Here is a 19,256-nt window from a genome sequence, read left to right on the forward strand (position 1 = left end):
AGCCATCAGGGAGCTCAGCGGCAACTCAGCTCAAGGTGCTGTGTTCACTCTTAGTTGCAGGGGGCGCTGCCCACCATCCCTTGCAGGACTCGAGTTGAACCAGTAACCTTGTGGTTGAGCGCCCACTGGTCCATGTGGGAATTGAACCAGCAGCCTTTGGAGTTAGGAGCATGGAGCGCTAACCGCCTAAGCCACCGGGCCGGCCTCTCATTCTTTTTCTTGTTGTGCAGGTTATGATGGCAATGAATTCTTTCAGATATTGTCTGAAAAGTTTAATTCTCAGTTTTGAAAGGTATTTTTCTCTGTGAAGAATTCTGGATTCACAGATTATTTGTTTTCTTCCAATATTTTAACTGTGTCTCTCCATTGTGTTTTGGCTTGTATAGTTTCTGGTAATGATAAAAAGTCTGGTATCATTTGTATCTTTGTTACTCTGTACATATGGGTCATTTTCTTTTGGTTGATTTGAAGATTTTCTTGTTATCACTGATTTTCAAGAAATTGATTATGTTGTGTATTGGTATGTCTTCAAAATTTTTTTTCTGCTTAGGGGTTGATGAATTCTTGAATCTGTGATTTTATGGTTTTCAACAAATTTGGAAAAATTTCAGCCATTCTTTACATATTTGTTCTGTCTCCCCTCTTCTCCTTTTTGGGATTCCCATGCAATGCAAAACTGCTTGTTAATCTCACCTCATTGAGGCTCTGTTCATTTTCTCAATCTCTGTGCTTTATTTTCAGTACCTTCTTACTGCTTTGTCAGTAAAAACTGATCTTTTCTTTCCAGTGTCTAATATGTTAATCCCTTTGGTGTAGTTTTCATTCTGATAGTATTTTTCATTTGTAGAAGTTTGATGTGGGTTTTATTTATCTGTTATTATGGTGCAAGGTGTGAAGAGATTCCTCCTCCCCTAAATCTTGGCTGGTTACTCGATTATCTCAACACCATTTCTCTGATTGAGCCATGTTTTCATCCTGGATTTGAAATCTGCCTCTATCATAAATTCCACATCTATTTGATTCTGTTTCTGCACTCATAATAACCAGTCTGTCCGTTAATATGTCTTTTCATGCACCATTACCACATTGTTCTCTTTCTGCTTTCAGGCATTCAATTTATAATTTATTTACTAAATATTTAAATATATATACATCTCTAATTTTACTTTCAAGTCTCTTGATCTTATATGCAGACCGTATTGAATTTAGAACTTTTAGTTTTCATAAATATTTTGCTTCTGCTTTCCTAGTACTTTAGGCCCAATAAATAATATTAAACCTGTGTAGATGGGAATAAAATGTTTACTTTTATTTTTTAACTATTCATGTAATGTGGTAACAATTTTAGATATGAGATGCATCTGTATCTTAATCAAGCTATATTAGAGATGTATACCTAGATAAATGGCACAGGAACACATACTGGGGAATTTGGAACTGAATTTCTGACCTTCTTCCTTTATTGTCCTGGCTTGAGAGATTTCTGCTGAGAAATCCACTAATCGAATTTTTAGGGGGTCTATTGTTTGCCAACTTTTCTTTTCTCCAGCTGTGTGTTTGATTCCTCTCTTTGTCTGTCTTTTGATTTTTTGACATCTTAATTATAGTGTGTCTCATTATACTCTATAGTTTATTTAATTGTATTTATCATTAGTGTCTATCTCTAACCTCTAGAATGTAAGCTTCCTAAAGGCTGGGTACACTGTTTTGATTATTTTAATTTTAAAGCAAGTTTTAATATCAGATGAAGCTATTCACCTTCATTACTCTTATTTTTCAGAATTTTCTTAGCTATACTTACTTTTCCATAGGAACTTCAGAACCATCTTGTTTATTCCTTATTGATATTTTTACTGAGGTCATATTAAATATGTAGATTAGTTTAGGTCGGTAACATCTGTCTTTTGTGATCTTCAGGAGTTTTTGAAAACAATTTCATCAGTTAGGTTTGTCATTTAGTGTTTCTGAGATTTCCCCATCTGTAAAATGAAGAGAACAGATTACTTAGGGAATTTTCATCTGGGATGACTCTCCAGGGAGCTCTGTAAATTAACCTTAAGTTATATGCAAAATAGTGTATATGTTTGTAATTTGTGCTAAGTTGGGAATGGGATGTGTATGCCAAAGGATAATTTTTAGTGGAGTTTATCTCATATACTTTTCTAATTTTTGAAGCATGTGGTTGAATTATTTGAGTTGGCCTCTGCTTGCTCTTCTTCTCCTTTCTAAATCTCTTTAATGTACAAACAGACCTCCAGAATCCCCTGCCCCTTTTCTTTTCTTTCTTCACCTCTCCTATCCCATTTTCCCCCATCCCTTTCTCTTAGAGTCAAGGAATTCTGCTTTTGGTTATTTAAGTTTTGTTTGTGATATTTTACTGAGCTGCATACTTTATCTGTTGGGCAATTTTCTGTCAGTGTACTTCAATAGAAAATTTCAAAAACTTGAGGTAAAATAAAATTTGGAGAGGTTATTTTATCAACGGTTTATATAGTTCTATTTGACCATTTTATTGCCATAACATCCTGCTCCACTAAGGAATGTTTAACCTTCTTAATCGTTAAAAACCATTGGGTTTCTTGAAGGAAGTATCTGTGACCTGTGAACTGCTAATGTGAACACATTACTTCCTGCTTCATTTTTTCGTTGAAGCCATTCAAATTGTCTAGAAAGCTCTCCTCCTCTTCACTTGGAGGGAGAGCCTTAGTATCTGTTTCTATGCAGTTGCATTTGTCAGGCCTCTTGACAATAGTATGCTCTGTTACAGAATTTTGCCTGCCTAGTCCAGCTCTGTTTTGTCATTTGACCTGTAGCCTAAATATCACTTCTTCAGAAAGGCCTTCCCTGGCAAACCCAATTTAAAGGAGCCAAATGGATACATTCTATAAATCTTGCTGTCAAATTATTTTTGTAGTGATTATTCATATTTGTTTATTGCTTCTCTCTCTCTCTCTCTACTCTACTCCCTCCTTCCCCACCCAATAGAAAGTGAGCTCCATGAGAGCAAGTCCCCTGTATTAACTGCCCGGCAGATAGTGGTTCTTCAAAGCATATTTTAAAAACTGAGATTATGAAATGGGATCTTGCTTATTCTTTAATTGTTTACCCTTGAATCATTTTTGATGTTTAGTTTTTGTTTCACGAAGCCTTTATTGAACACTTGCTATGTAAGATGCGTTTAGCTTAAACACTATGCTTAGCCTGAAATACAAAAACCAATATTGTTTGTTGATCTTATAGTATGTTACATTCATATTGGATAGTCCTGCATTATTTAAAATAGCTCACAGAACGTGGTCCTTTAGTCTTTTGGCTTTTAATTTGTTCAATCCATAACCGTCTGACACACTCCTGGAAGCACAGTCCTAGGTTGCTGAGACCATTCTTGCTGTCCTTTGGGCTTAGTTCCAGACTGAAATTTTACTCCTTGAAGCCAGTTGACACTGTTCAAATTGTTCTTTACACTCTGCCCAGTAGCTCTTTAGAATTAGTTTCTTTCCTGCACAGAGTGTCTAAGAGGGCTTTCTGTGCCTTCTTTATCTAATCCTTTCTCTCTTTCTGCTTTTTAGCCATCAAGCCTATCACTGTATCCTTCAGTCTTTGTGCCGAGTATGTTTTCTCATTCTTCTGTTCTGTTTCCTCTCCTTCACACTTATGCTTGTAGGCATTTTATTTTAACTGTCTTAGATCACCACTGGTTCTCCAACGTGTCACATAGGCCAGGGTCTTTTTTTTTTTTTTTTTTTTTTTTAAATTTTTAAAGTCTTTTAAAATAGAAATGGTAGTATTTTAAAAGTTTCCTTGCTTTTACTTAGATTTTTGTGTGCCCCAACTGGAAGAGGTTATTAAATTCATATTTTCCTTTAAATAAAAGTTTGGACCTTAAAGGGCAATAGATACTAACCTTTTTCATAATAGACTAGATGTAGAAATGATACTTGGATGGTACACTGAGGTAACAGAGGAGGCCATTCAGACCCTGCCCTCTGTCTGCTTTGAGGAGTGAAGAAATCCATATCTCTACTGTAACCTACTGGACTTAACAATTGGAAGTTCTGTCTTAAAGGTAGATAGTCTTTAGCCATGTGTGAATGCTCTGAATGTTTGTGTGTGTGTGTGTGTGTGTGTGTTTATGTATTTTTCTTAGAAAGAGTTATAACTTTTATTAGATTCTCAAAGGAGTCCATGAAGCAAAAGAAGTTAAGAATTTATGCTTTAAATTATGGAACTAAAACCAAATGAATGACATATTGCTTATTTATTTTTGGTAAAATTTTTTTTCCTTTTGATTACAAAGTTATAGATATGTTTGTTATATAAAATTCAAACATTACAGATAGAATTAATGTAAGAAGTAAAAATATGCCATATCCTACTCCCAGTTAATTTATACCAAATTTTTTTTTATTATTATCTTTTTTTTTAAATTAAATTTATTGGGGTGACAATTGTTAGTAAATTTACATAGATTTCAGGTGTACAATTCTGTATTACATCGTCTATAAATCCCATTGTGTGTTCACCATCCAGAGTCAGTTCTCCTTCCATCACCATATATTTGATCTAATTTATACCAAATTTGACACACATTTCTTTAAATATTTTTCTTCTTACATATATCAACATTTTCTTGCCTATTCTTTTTCCAAAATTTTATTTATAAAAGAGATTATAATATATATACCACTAATTCTTTTCTCACTTTTTAAATCTTATATATGATTCTACTTCAATACTTGTTAATCTACCTCATTTTTTAAAACAAATGCAAAGTATTTTGTGGACCTACCGTAATTTGGTTAACCTTTATTCTATTACTGAAGACATGAGTTGTTTCTAACTTTTTTACATTGCAAACTGTGGTACAGTGAACATCTTTGTAGATCTATTCTTGCAAATTTCAGAATATTTTTGTATAATAAATTCCTAGAAATAAGAATGCTAATCTAGGGTTATGAACACTTAAAGTTTTAATAGGTATTGTCAAAATGTCACCAAAAACTGGATCTGTTTATACTTCCATGTGTATAACAAAAGTTTCTGAACATCCTTTCCAACAATGAATTATTAAAGTGAATCGTCCAAGACGAAAAAGTTTTTGTATTATCGAAATTTTCAAACATACACAAAGGAAAAGACAACAGAACATTGAACTTCCGTATACCCATCAGTGGACTCAACATTTATCAAGATTTTTGTCACATTTGCTTCATTTGCCCTTTTTCTCTTTGCTGAAGTTTTTTTTTTTCCTGTTCCTTCCAGCCCCACTACCTTTTGCTGAAGTATTTTGAAGCAAATCCCAGAAATTATGTTATCTCACCCTGACATGCTTCAGTATTCATCTTTTAAAATAAAATTCCTTTCTTTTTTATTTTTAGCTTTTAAGTACATTTCAAACATAATAAAAACAATGAGCACAATAAATCCAACTAGTATGATCTTTTATTGGGAAAAACTCCTTTTGTGGCATTTGTTCAAAGACCAATTAAAATTACATTCTTTTGACGTGGTACCTTAAAAAATCGGAAAGGAGTACTTTATTGGCTTTGATATGGCCCACATTCTGTTTATTGAGCATAACATAATGAAATGCTGTCTGTCCATCTCTCAGTTTTAACAATTAACAACTCATAGCTGGTCTTGGTATACACCCATGTACTTCCCTTGAACTGATCAGAGTGTTTTGAAGCAAATCCCATACAGTATAGCATTTCATCTGTAAATATTTATATAGATATATCTAAAGACAAGATTTCCCTTTTCTGTGAAAATCACAATGGTTGCTATTGTCACACCCACAAAAATAATTCCTTACTGTCATCAAATATCCATGAACATTTTTGTACATAAACACCGTGACATTATCACATGTAATAAAATTATCTATTGACCTAGTAACCGCCTCATGATCAGATTTCCTGATTGTCTGAAGAATACCTTTTGCTAGGTTTTTTTTTTTAGAATCAATTAACATAATACATGTGGTTATTGGGTCTCAGGCCTATTTTAACCTACAATGGTCCTGCCTCCTATTTCTTCCTGCCATGGACATGTAGAAACTGAGTCAGTTGTCCTGTATAATCTTCTACATTCATGATTTGTCTATTTGCTTTTTCATGATGTCATTTAACGTGTTCCTTTATTGTCTATGCTTTTTATAAATGGAATTTAGTTGTAGAGGTTTGATGTCATTCAAGTTCAACTTGTTTGTTGAGAACACTTCATAAGTGGGACTGTGTGCTTCACAAGCATCACAGCCTGAGTTTTTGACTACAGGTCATACTAAGATTGGTAAAGATGCAACAGTCAGATCTCTGAGTGGAAACTTTCCCCTCAAGCCTTTCTCCATTGGTTCCATTACGTGGGTCAAATATTACAGTAGGTATCACAAAATGGTCATTTTCTAGTTACTCATTTCTTTAATGAAATTCATTACTTTGATAATTTTTTCAAATAAAAGAAATAATATACTTTGTTATATTTACAAAAAGCATTTTATAAAACAATTCTGTTTTAAATCATATGAATAAAAAAAAATTGTGTTTGCTGATTTGATGATTCATTGTTTTATTAGAGAACTCGAGCATCCCTTCACATGTTTATTGGCTATTCAGTACTCCTTTTGTGAATTGTTCATGACCTTTCCTGATTTTTCTGTTGACTTGTTTTCTTTCTCTTATCCATTTTTGAGAGTTAATAGGTCACAGATACTAATATTTTATCTATTTTAACTATTATAAATGTTTTTTTTTCCAGTTTGTAATTGTCTTCTGCATAGAAGCTTTTGATCTATGTATTCAATATTTATCTTTTATTGCTTTTGGTTTCAAGTCTTACTTAGGCTTTCTATACCTTGAGATAATGTAGGGGAACAGTTTATTTTTTTCCTGATAACTTTTTTCACATTTGATTCTAATCTGTATGGACTGTATTTTGCCTATGGTGTAAGAAGAATCATATTTACTGTCTGCATTTAAATTATCAGTTATCTTAAGCAGTTTATTTAAGTCTTCTCCCCACCACATTGAATTGAGATGACACATTTGTTATATTAAATTCACAAATTTACATAGTCTGTGTCTAGACTCCATTGTGGTCCACCACAGTAGCACAGATTTTTTTTTTTTTAAAGATTTTTATTGGGGAAGGGGAACAGGACTTTATTGGGGAACAGTGTGTACTTCCAGGCCTTTTTTCCAAGTCAAGTTGTTGTCCTTTCAGTCTTAGTTGTGGAGGGTGCAGCTCAGCTCCAGGTCCAGTTGCCATTTCTAGTTGCAGGCGGCGCAGCCCACCATCCCTTGGGGTTGAGAGCCCACTGGCCCATGTGGGAATCGAACTGGCAGCCTTTGGAATTAGGAACATGGAGCTCTAACCGCCTGAGCCACCGGGCCGCCCCAGATTTTTAAATTAGAATAGCTTTGTGCTACGTGTTAAGGTCTAGGTCACTGTCATCATTTTTTCCCCCAATTTGTACTAATTTTTTTCACATATGTGCTCTTCCATTTGAACTTCAGAATTAGTTTGTTATTAGTCCCATTGGGATTTAAATCTAATGGCATTAAGTTTGGTGGAACTGACATTTAAAAAAAGAATAAAATTGGTTTTTCCATGTGGGTGTGTAGTTTTCTCTATTCAGGTCTTTTATGTTTTTCAGCTAAAATAGTTTCTACACGCTTCTTAATAAGATTATTTCTAAGCATTTTATATGTATAGTGTGGTTATTTTGTATTTAGTAATAAAATACCTTGATTATTGGATTGTGAATATAGAATAGTTCATTTCTTTTATTGGGGAAGGGGTATAGGACTTTATTGGGGAACAGTGTATACTTCCAGGACTTTTTTCCAAGTCAAATTGTTGTCCTTTCAGTCTTAGTTGCAGGGGGCGCAGCCCACCATCCCTTGCCGGACTCGAGGAATTGAACTGGCAACCTTGTGTTGAGAGTCTGCGCTCCAACCAACTGAGCCATCGTGGTGGGGGGGGCAGCTCAGCTCAAGGTGCTGTGATCAATCTTAGTTGCAGGGGGCAGAGCCCACCATCCCTTGCGGTACTTGAGGAATTCAACTGGCAACCTTGTATATGGTTGAGAGCCCACTGGCCCATGTGGGAATCGAACCAGCAGCCTTCGGAGTTAGGAGCATGGAGCTCTAACTGCCTGAACCACCGGGCTGGCCCAGTTTACTTTATTTTTGCTCAAGTATACCAATCATACTTTAAAATAAGTATAAATAAAACTGGAATGTATATACATACATATATATATGTATATACTTATATATATGTATAAACTTTTAAAATAAACTTCAAGTATTTATATCACATCCATTAATGCAATAAGTTAGAACTGGTTGAGTTAAGGAATGCAGATTCTTGGGAAATTATCAATTTATAGTTAATGGTTTATATAGGATAGAAGTAATAAAGTAGTACTTGAAAATAATAAACTACAGTTAAAAATATAAATCCTATACTGAGATTTTCTTTTTGTATTCTAGCTGGAACAGAACTAAGTATGGTCTTTTTTCCAGAAGCAATCTTCCTCTGCCATTTTTTATTTAAAGGCCTATTAAAACTATATTCTTTTAACTTGTGCCTTAAAAATCATAAAGAAGGAATATATTGGCTTTGTTATTGGCTTACATGCTGTTTATGGATATTGTAATTAGAAGTAGTATATTCTTGGCAGATTAGACATCACTGTTAATTTTTGTCCTTTATTTATATTACAGGTTCTGCAAAAGGCATCAAATTAAATCAAGTTCAAATATTCCCTGTGTCCCCAAAGACTTACTGATGATGTCTGAATTTGTTCTTCCAAGATTTATTTTTTGTCTCATTCAGTACTTAAGAGAAGGCTATAATGAACCAGGTATGTTTAATACTCTTTGTTAGTATTCTTTTTAAGTTCCCAATTAACGAAGTTTAGCATTAATAACGAGGTGAGTTTTTTCAGATGTCTTTTTTTGCTTAACATTTTTTGTTTATGACTATAAAATACTAAATAAAAACACACTAAATATTAACTACATAAACTCATATCTGATAACTTGTAGTTGACACAGTTTGATACTCTGTGCTCTTTGGCTCAAAGATGTTTTTGGTCAAACTTACTTGGCCTTTTGCATATGAGGAAATAATCATTTTATAGAGTTCAAAGTGACTTTATATGCAATTATGATAGAGCAGAATTAAAAAATCCTGGAAATGTTTAAATTTAACTTAGATTTTTTTTAGGAGATTAAACTACTATTTCACTTATCTACTTGTTTATCTGTCTGTCTATCTGGCATCTGTCTGTCTATCTATCTATCTATCTATCTATCTATCTATCTATCTATCTATCTATCTAATCTGTCTTCCCCTTGCCCCTTTTTTGTAGAGGTCTATATATTTGTGTTCCCTTCCATTTTTAACAACTTAGGAGAGGGTCAAATGGCTCACTCTCATAATATTGGTACAATATATGGGTGTAAGCATCGTAAGTGTTGAAAAGAGAAAAGAAACATGCAAATTACAGATATTCTTCTTACATTTTAAGATTTATTCACAATCTTGATTAATATACTTTAGTTAAATATTTGGATTTAGATATCATCTATTAAAGTTCTCAGTCTGACATTGTTGATTACAGATGTCAACTAGTGGTATGAAATAAATTTATTAACTTTTTATGATTTTTTTTTACCTTTCTAAAGATACTTGCATTTTTATCATATAAGGGACTTGCATTTGCCTTACTTCATAAATCTTCATAAATCTAACTTAAGATGTCTTAAGATGAGCTTCATGAAGTTAAATTTATGAAGTTTTGTCTTAAGATGAGCTTAATGAAGTGAGATTTATGAGGTTTTAAAATATTTAATACTGTAAATAATCTTAAACCCAATTTGAAACTATGGCACACATTTTAATCTTCTGTCTGTCTCCTATCCTTAAAGTGTGAAGAAATATTATACAGTATCTTTATTATTCATAAAGCTATCATGTTATCTTCATTGTAAGCAAACACTTCCTTATTTCTACATTTTTAGCAAAGTATACAATTCTTTGTTAAGTACTTCTACTCCTCTCAGAGTACATGTCTTAAAATACAGAAAGAAGTATTATTTTTAATTTAGTCCCAAACTGTTCTCTTTGGAATGAAGGAACCTGAGACCAGCTGGGTTTTTGAACTTCCCTTCTATATGAATTCTCATATACTAGTTTTTGAGAATTTACATTTTGTATTACAAGTGTCCCATTTTAGAAAAGTAATAGGTAAAAATTATTTATTATTGGAACCTTAAAATTTACCATTAGTTTAATCACAGAGTAATTTGTACAAAAGCATTATATTTATTTTTTCGTATGGTGACATTTAGCAGTTATAAAAGGTAGATGACATAGATACATTGCTTTGATTATTTGTTACCCATTATCTGAAAACATAAAGGAGTGAGTGGAAGGACTTTTTTGTCTTAAGATAAACTTCATGAAGTTAGATTTATGAAGTTTTGTTCTCTAGCTACTTGTGCTCAGCATTAATTTCTTCTGTGCAAAAACAAAAAGACTTTAAAATTAAAGAAAGGACTTGGAATTATCTAATCTGTGGTAATGCAAGTTCAGAGATCTTGTGATTTTTACAGTTGCCTTGAGTTCCATTTTTCGTTTTACCCTACAATCCTCAGACCAGTATCAGAGCTATTGTTAGAGCCCTTAGAAACCAGAACAAATGTTAATTAAATATCTACTATGTCACTGTTTAAGTCATTGGGAAAGAATATAAAGATGCGTAATATACAGTATTTTCTACTGAGAAAGTAAGGTTTTGTGGTTTGGGTCCCAGGACTCAAGAGTTATCTAGAATTTCATTCACAGATTACCTTTTAACTAGGTGTGAGTTCCTTAGGAATAAGAACTATGCCTTATTTAGTTTTGCTTCTCATTGCCTATTATGGAATAGATGATGAATAAATATTGAATGAAATTGATGTCCCCTTTCCTGGGCACACAGGCTCATAATAACTCCTTTACGTGCATTCTTCTTTTAACCAGTTACGGCTAAATCTCTTTACTCACTTCTTCTTTTTAGACCCCAGTTTCTCTAGGATATCTCTTTTTATTTTCCTCTTAAATATTCTTTTTCAGTTGCTCTCCAGTTTTCTTTTTTCTGCCTCTGTCTCTACCAGGCATATGTTGCCTGGTATTTTAAAATTGTTTTGCAAAAACATTCATGTTTATGAAGCGGTTATTTTTCATTTTAGTTGCTTTGATCTCCAGCTAACATGAGTTTGTATTTTTGGAATATGATAGAGGATGTGTTATTTACTACACAGGTTTAAATTTAGAGCTGACATAATTTTGTCCTAATAGTTTTACACTACTCTCAATATATTTGATTCTGTCATGTTTTTAGGGAATTATCTAAACTCTTTCTTAAATACTATCTAAGTTTGAAATGATCTTATAATTATATATCTGGAAATACATGCCCCTCAAATTGAATGCTTCTTACACAAATTCAATGCTGAATATCTTATTAAATCGTCTCTTTTCTGCACCAGCCTTCTCAGAGGACTGAATTCCTCAGCATGTGTACCCTATGCTGACTGCTGGGTTGATACCTGCTTTCTTTTTTTTTCTTCTTTTTTCCTTTTTTCTTTTCTTTCAGCCCTGTTTGAAACTAGCCCCCGTGCTATATAGCAGACTACAAGCACTGTGAGGCCAGCTTCAGTATTACTTTTCCTCCTTTTACGACCACCAAGACTGGTGTACAGATACAATGGGAAAGGGAACCAGAGGGTGGATACCTGCTTTCTAAACAGAGTTCTTATATTAACTTTTTTGATTATGAAACACAGTCATCTAAGTCACTATAATTTTAAAAGAATAAAATATTGTTATTCTTATAAAAATATTTAGAGAAAGTTAATTGTGTGTGTGTGTGTGTGTATATATATATATATATATATTTGTTTATTTTTTTAGCAGCTGATGTACCATCAGAAAAAGACCTTAACAAAGTCCTTCAGCTTTTGGAACCTCAAATTTCCTTTTTAGAAGATCTAACTAAAATGGGAGGAGCAATGCGGTCTGTTCTTACTCAGGTTTTGACAAACCAACAAAACTACAAAGATCTGACTTCTGGTGAGTAAAATGTTAGAATAGAAGAACGTTAAAATTTATTTATATTACTATAATTTTTAGAAACTATTTTAGAACTTAAAAGTAAAGAGATTTTTTTTTCCATAGACTGATGAAGGTGGAAATTATTAAGGCTACCTCTTATTTTATAGATTAAGAAAGCCCCAGAAAACTTAAATGACTGGTTCAAGACCTTACAACTAACTTTTTTGAAGTTGGGACTAGAACCCAGGTCTCCTAACTTTTGGTGCAACATATTCATAATTATATTCTACTTCCCCTTCTTCAAACAATAACAACTACTACTTCTATGTCTTCATTTTTGGTATTGTAACCTTTTGTGGTTATATGGCTGAGGATTTTAAAATAATGTAGAATTTAAGTTATAAAACTTGGAATTATTGAGTATGCTTTCACATGGTATCCTGTAGTGTTATGTAAAACACCAGTTTTTATTCTTTTAGTTTACTTTAGCTCAAAATTTTAGTACAATAAATGTACAAATTATTTAAAAATATTTTTTTAAATATTTTAAACAACATTCTTTTTGCTGGCTCATTGAACAGCAGTTTTTGAAAATTGAAGTTTATTTTGTTTCTTTAGAGTGGTGAAATTTTCATGTGTGTTGTTAACCATGTGTTACTTAGAGACAGTCTGATATATTTATTTCTTCAGCAAATACTTATTATGCATCCAGTGTGTTTGGCCTTGGGCTAGGTACTGGAGATTGGGGAGGAGAATATAATTAGTAAACCAGGTATTGCTATTCCTACCTTTCTAAGGCTTATGGTCTAGTGAGTGAGATAACAGTAATAAAATCCCCAGACCAAAAAATTGTGTAGTTATAAACTGTAGTAAATTCTATGAAAGGATAGGACAAGTGTTTATAAAAGGGAGACCTGATTTCACTGATGGGGAAGGTGGAGAAGCTTCACAGAGATGAAGGAGTTGGGTGGTAATGAGATGGGGTTTGATTCCAGGTAGAGGATATCTTCTGCTGACTATTGGACTAGCCCTTATGCCATAAACAATATAAAACTGGGGAAAAATAAGACGTACCTGTTTTTAGGCATTGGACAATAGGCAATACAAGACTATAAACCTTTGAGAGAAAGAAAAAACATGAGATGAGCCCCACACTTGCCTTGAATCTCTCTCTGAGGCTAACTTCCTGCTTGTAGTGCAGCAAGCTGGCATTGAAGCAGAGTATGGTGGTCCATCTGAGCTAAGGAGGCAGAGATCACAGTTTAGGGCAGCTGAAGCAGTTGGAAACTGGAAGCTTTAGGGAAGAATACCAAGAGGTAGTAGGGCAGATGTATGAAAGCGCTTGGCAGAGGACTGAGGTACACATATACGGGATGAGACTACCTAAGGCTTACTAGACAGTGATTTGTGTGGGCTTAAAAGCAGAATAGAGATATTAGAAGTTAAGCAGTTTGGGAGACATTGGAGTTTCAGTCCAGTTAGACCAGAGAGACCTTATTAATACCCTAGGCATTTAGCTGAGACAGAAGGCCAAACCTTAGAGTAAGGTCTAATCTAGGTCAGTCTTAAACCTAATATCTGACAGTATCTGCAAGGGAGATAGAAGTTGGAGATTATTCCTGTCAGTTTAGAGGGCTTTCCACAAATCTTCCCTTTAGAAAATGTGAAATCAAACCTTTATGAGTTCTAGGTAATCAGGCTGTTAATTGGACTGTCTTCTAGAATTAAAATTAATACTCTTTAAAAGAAGATAATAGAATCCAGAATCTTCTAGAATGTGTTATTAGAATGTCTAATATGTAATAATAAAAACCACTGGACATGCAAGAACATAAGAAATTGTGCACTATAACCAAGAAAAAGAACAGTCAATAGAAATTGACCTTGAAATAGCTTAGATGTTGGATTTAATAGATAAAGATATTAAAGCAATTATAAATATGTTTAAGAAACTAAAGGAAAATGTTCAAATAATTAAAGCAAATATGGTGTTAATGATTGAAGACATAAGGAATCTTAGCAAAGAAATATAAATAATAAATAAAGAGAAATTCTAGAATTGAAAATTATTTTAGAGTGCAATAATTGAGTTGAAAAATTCACTGAATGGGCTTAGCAGCAGATTGGAGAGGAGAGAAAGACTCAGTGAATTTGAAGACAGATCAGTAGAGTAGTCAATCTAGAGAACAGAGAGAAACACAGTGGATTCTTAGGGATGTATTAGACAGAATCAGATAATCTAGCATGAATGTAATTGGAACCCCAGGAGAACAGGAAAGTGGAAATTTTGGCAGAAAAAACATTTGTTGAAATAATGACTAAAATTCCCCAAACTGGATGAAAAACCTTGACTTATAGATCCAAGATGCTTAACAAACCCAAACAGAATAAAGAATACGACACCAAGCACCCCCTAGATACCATGCAGTGGGACCAGCATGTGGGAATATTAATGAGTGAGGATGAGCTTACTCTTTTTGAAGGGACTGAAAAAGGCTAGTGTGGTTGAAGTGAAGTGAAATGAATGCAGGGGGATTGTGGCACAAATAAGGCTGTGTACAACATTAGGCTAGATCTAGATGAGGTAGGCCCTCATGGTCCATGTGAGATTTTATACAGGCTTGTTGTGAGGGGTTGATGAAATATATTTTGTTAACTAAGAAGTATTATAAAAATTTCACCTATCTTAGTGAGATAAATACATGCTTTCATTATTCAGGTGACATTTAGTTATTTTTTACATAGGACCCTACAAGTTCTTTATTCTTTGTAAACTAATTGTGCATGTTTTTAATATTGGACTGGAATCGAAGGATGGATGTCTTCCTATCTGTGTAGTTTGTGTTGGAGTTTTTCTTTCTTTTTTTTTTTTTAACATAACTGTTCTATTGCAATTACTGAGGCTAGCAAAGAGAGGAAATAAAAGCTCAGCAAATCCCAAAGAAACTCATTTATAGGGTTTTATAATCAGAGAGATTGAGACCGTAATTTAAAATATACAGTCAGCCTAAGAGGTGACAAATGCTATGGTACTTTGGTTTTCAGACAGAGAATAATGTTTTAAAGAACTCTTAAATATCAGTGGTTTTCTTTTATTACTATTCTATCCTCCATAATGTATTTAAAAACAAAAGAAAAAATTAGCAATAATTAATAAGCTGAAATGCAAAAGTGAAAGTTCTAGGATTATTTAATTCTAGAACCTTACGTTTTCAATATTTTTTGGAATAAATTAGTATTAACTGATACTTTTATAGAAATTATACTTTTAATTCCTTAAATATGGTAATAAAAAGTCTGGTACCACAGGAGTTAACAGTAATTTAAGTTGTAATATTTGAAAATTTCACTCAGGCATTATCTTCTCTAGGAAGCCTTTCTTAAGTACTCTGTTTTGGGTAAGTCTGGCTGCACAGTATTATGAGAGCACAGGTGGTCAAACCAAATGGTGAAGGCAACTACATAATTGTCTTTTACCATATTATCTGCCTTTATCTACCACTAATTTTCAGCTCCTTGAGGGCAGGAATCTTGCCTTATTATTAACCTTTGTACCCTTTGTGCCTTGCATATAATCTCTGTCATATTTTAGATGCCCAATTACTTAGTAGATTTCATTTATTATAAACATGCTGTACGTTCTGGGATTGTTAATGCCAAACATGAGCATAAATATGTTATTTGAAGCTACATTATATTATTCATCTAGGGTTCCCCCTTCATACATATTTTATATGTATGCATTAGTGACTGAGTTGACCACGTTTATATTTTGAACGGAGTATTTTTTTCTTTTTTTAAATTTGTTTTAAATATTAGGTCTTGGAGAAAATTCTTGTGCGAAGAAAAGTCACGAAAAGTACCTTATAGCTTTGAAGAGCTCTGGACTCACGTATCCTGAGGATAAACTTGTATATGGTATACAGGAGCCATCTGCTGGCACTAGCACTCTGGCAGTTCAAGGTTTGTCTACATATTTAATTTGGACAGTGGTATAATAACTTTCTGTATTAAGACAAAAAACACCTCAAACTTTACTCATTATTGAAAATTTAAATAATATGTCATTCTTCGTAAGGAAAATAATAAAAGTTACAAAAATTTAGAAGCAAGAAAGAAGAGATTAGCCAAAGAAGAGAAGGCATTTTTCTTAAATGGAATTTGGTTAGTTTATTAAGGTTCTGGTTCTAACTAATGAAAAATGTAGCAGTTATTATATTTAAAACTAAAAAGAAAGACATACTTTTGACACACCTCTTGCAATGATTAAATTGGGTGTTCACTGGAGATTTCCTATTGATGTATAAAGTATTAGGTTCAAATTTATTAAAGATAAATGTTGAACTCTGCCAAGGTAACTGTTAGAATGACATGTCTTAATATAGCAAAACTTAGCTTTTGGTATTGTTAATGTATTAAATGTAGTAAAGCATTATTTAATTATTTAACAACTATAAAAGACAACTTTTCCTTTCCAAAGGTTTTGCAGGTGCAACAGGGACATTGGGACAACTAGATTCTTCAGATGAGGTGAGATTTAAAATTTAAAACTTTTTAAAAGTAGGATTTTAAAAGTTTTAAAAGTATACAGATTTGTGGATATTATCTAGTTTAAATTCCTCATTTTGTAGATCAGGACATTGAAGCTCAGAATATAATAAGTTATTCAAGATTATACAATTACGTAGTGACAGAACAAGGACTACAACTAGATTTTTACTTGTTTATAATTCATTTCTCTTTTAACAGTTTAGAAGTAGGAGATAGAAAGAGACAAATTTTTCCTACGAAGCTATCCCCAAATGTATCTAAACTGCTGTCATCTGTACAATGAAATGGTTTTTAAAACTTTAGCTCAGTCTAGAATAATTATTAAAAGAATATGAAATGTAACTGCTTGTCTAATCTCTTAATAAAGTTATACCTAATATGTCAAGGGTTATTAACAGAAGCTAAGTACTGGGAAATAGATGGTCAATTTGAAATTTCAATTTTTATAGTGTTTATTAATATTTAGAAATATTAAATATTTCTAGTGAGTCTTTTAACATTACTGTATTTTCTTAGTATATAGTTTATAAGAGAAAATTGCTTTTTAACATGTATTTGTTTATAATCTTAATGCTCATAAAATTTAAATTTCATATTTTTAATCAGATTATAATTTAATGATTGATTTAAAGATTTTTTTTAAAAAAATTGTATTACAAGCATAGGTATCTTTTTTCTTTAAAAACTCATTTTGATTTGATAATATCAAATTAACTCAGTCAAATAACCTCCTATTGAAAACATGATTTCTGTTATTGAAGTCTTATAATTGATTTAATGCGTTATAATTTAAACTTTATAGTAGTATTTTTCCCCTCTAAAAAGGCTTCCACGAAATCCAACATTTTGTGGAATCTCAGTTTGGATAAACAATTTTAAAGAGTTTTTGACAAATTGGACAGGCAGTTTAGTATGCTGTTTGTGAGTTTGACTCTGATTATAATGCCTGAGTTTGAATCTGGCTCCTGTACCAGTGACTGGGTAAGTGTCTTAACTTATCCACGCCTAAATTTTCTTATCTGTAAAATGGAGGTAATAATAGTACTCATTTCTTGGTCTTATTAGGAGGATTGAATGAGTTAATATATGTACGAGACACAAGCACCTTGCCTAGTATATTGTAAACACTATGTGTGTTTATTAAATGGGATAAAATCTTATTTAAATGTAAATAGGTAGCTAAAATTTTTGCTTTGTTTTACATTTTAAAGAGTTACTTCTAAGAAGAATAATGTTGCTATAATGACAAATGGAGAAAACTGGCTGATATTTAAGATAGACTTTCAAAAATATATAAACGCTTCAACTAAAGCAGTAATAATTCCACTTTGAAGTAAGGGGAACGGAAAGATGGGGTAAAAGTGCTAATTCTTCATGTGTCAAAGAAGGAAGTGAGTTGATATAGACATGTGGTTTTAAACTGCTGATTCTGTTTTCTTTAAAGGCATGTTGTGGTGAGGTGGAATGGCCTCTTAAAAGGCAAGATCTAGGAATACTTAGGAGTTGAATATGAGAGTGCTTCCTTGACTACAGCAAGGCAGATAGGAAAGGAGCCTTGTAGCTATTCCCAGGAGAAACTTTAGAAAACTATTACACAGTGAAACAGTTTAGTGATGTTACAGAACACTTTTAAAAAATAATCTAACTATCTTGATGTGATCTGGAAAAATCTGTAGTTTTATGTTAGGTGGGATTTTCTTTTTTTTTAAGGAGGGCATAGCTCGCAGTGGCCCATGCGGGTGTCGAACCGGCAACCTTGGTGATATATAGCACCACACTCTAACCAACTGAGCTAACCGGCTACCCCCTGTCATTTTATGTTAGTATTTATGTAGTTGATAAAAACTTTTGTATTATTTTAGTATACTGAGCATTATGCATCCATCAGGCTTGCTAACGATTCTACTTTATTGTCATGAATTGGATTTGGTTTCTGGGCATATGGAAAGCTAATCTTTAACATAGATACTTTCTCCTGTGTCTAGGAAAGAAGTAACATTTTGTTTTTGTCTTGGCCTAAACTCTCCAGATTAGCTTTTAAATTGCTGGTGGACACTTGCACTGTACACAGTTGCATTGTAACAACACCACGTTTTATGGTAGGGTGCTAGGAGGAGATCCTTTTGTGTGCATGGATCGAAGGGCTTTTAGTCTTTTCTGGAAGTAATTTCTAGGGGGATATCAGAGGATTTGAAATCTGGTCTTTCTTTTTTTATTACCATTACTTCTAATCTGTGATTCTTAGGTCCTTTCTTCTCTTCATTCCTCTTAGATTCTTTGTTTCAGTAACTCTGTTGTAATGTCTTTCATATTAATATAATCATTTGTCTCTTAATTATAATTATGTCTCAGAGTAAATATCCTAGTAAATATTTTTTTGATGGTGAAATTTCAAAATACTTCACTTCAGCACCTATACTCAGACACTGTTTTTGTGATAGTAGCTGAGAATTACATTTAGAGCATGTGATATATATTTAACTTATATGTTTAGAAGTAGTTTAGACTTTGATCTTTAAATCATATTTTATAATTAAACTTTTAGTCTATTTCAAAGTACTTTTTATAGTTTACATATTTATTATATTTTCTAATTG

General features: G+C 32.8%; 1 protein-coding gene across 5 annotated transcripts in view; it reads left to right on the forward strand.

Annotated features, from left to right (window-relative positions):
- The window catches only part of UBR3 (ubiquitin protein ligase E3 component n-recognin 3), a 172,231-nt gene that overhangs the window by 17,162 nt on the left and 135,813 nt on the right, over positions 1 to 19,256 (forward strand). For 4 of the 5 annotated variants that reach the window (XM_081052767.1, XM_081052769.1, XM_081052770.1 and 1 more), the window contains exons 2-5: positions 8,730 to 8,869; positions 11,968 to 12,126; positions 15,928 to 16,071; positions 16,589 to 16,638. In XM_081052767.1, the coding sequence (XP_080908893.1) occupies positions 8,730 to 8,869; positions 11,968 to 12,126; positions 15,928 to 16,071; positions 16,589 to 16,638 (493 nt within the window). The remainder of the gene's footprint in view (positions 1 to 8,729; positions 8,870 to 11,967; positions 12,127 to 15,927; positions 16,072 to 16,588; positions 16,639 to 19,256) is intronic. The other variant, XM_081052768.1, reaches the window with a different exon arrangement.

The sequence above is a fragment of the Rhinolophus hipposideros genome (assembly GCF_964194185.1).
Source record: "Rhinolophus hipposideros genome assembly, chromosome: 6".
Lineage (NCBI taxonomy): Eukaryota > Metazoa > Chordata > Mammalia > Chiroptera > Rhinolophidae > Rhinolophus > Rhinolophus hipposideros.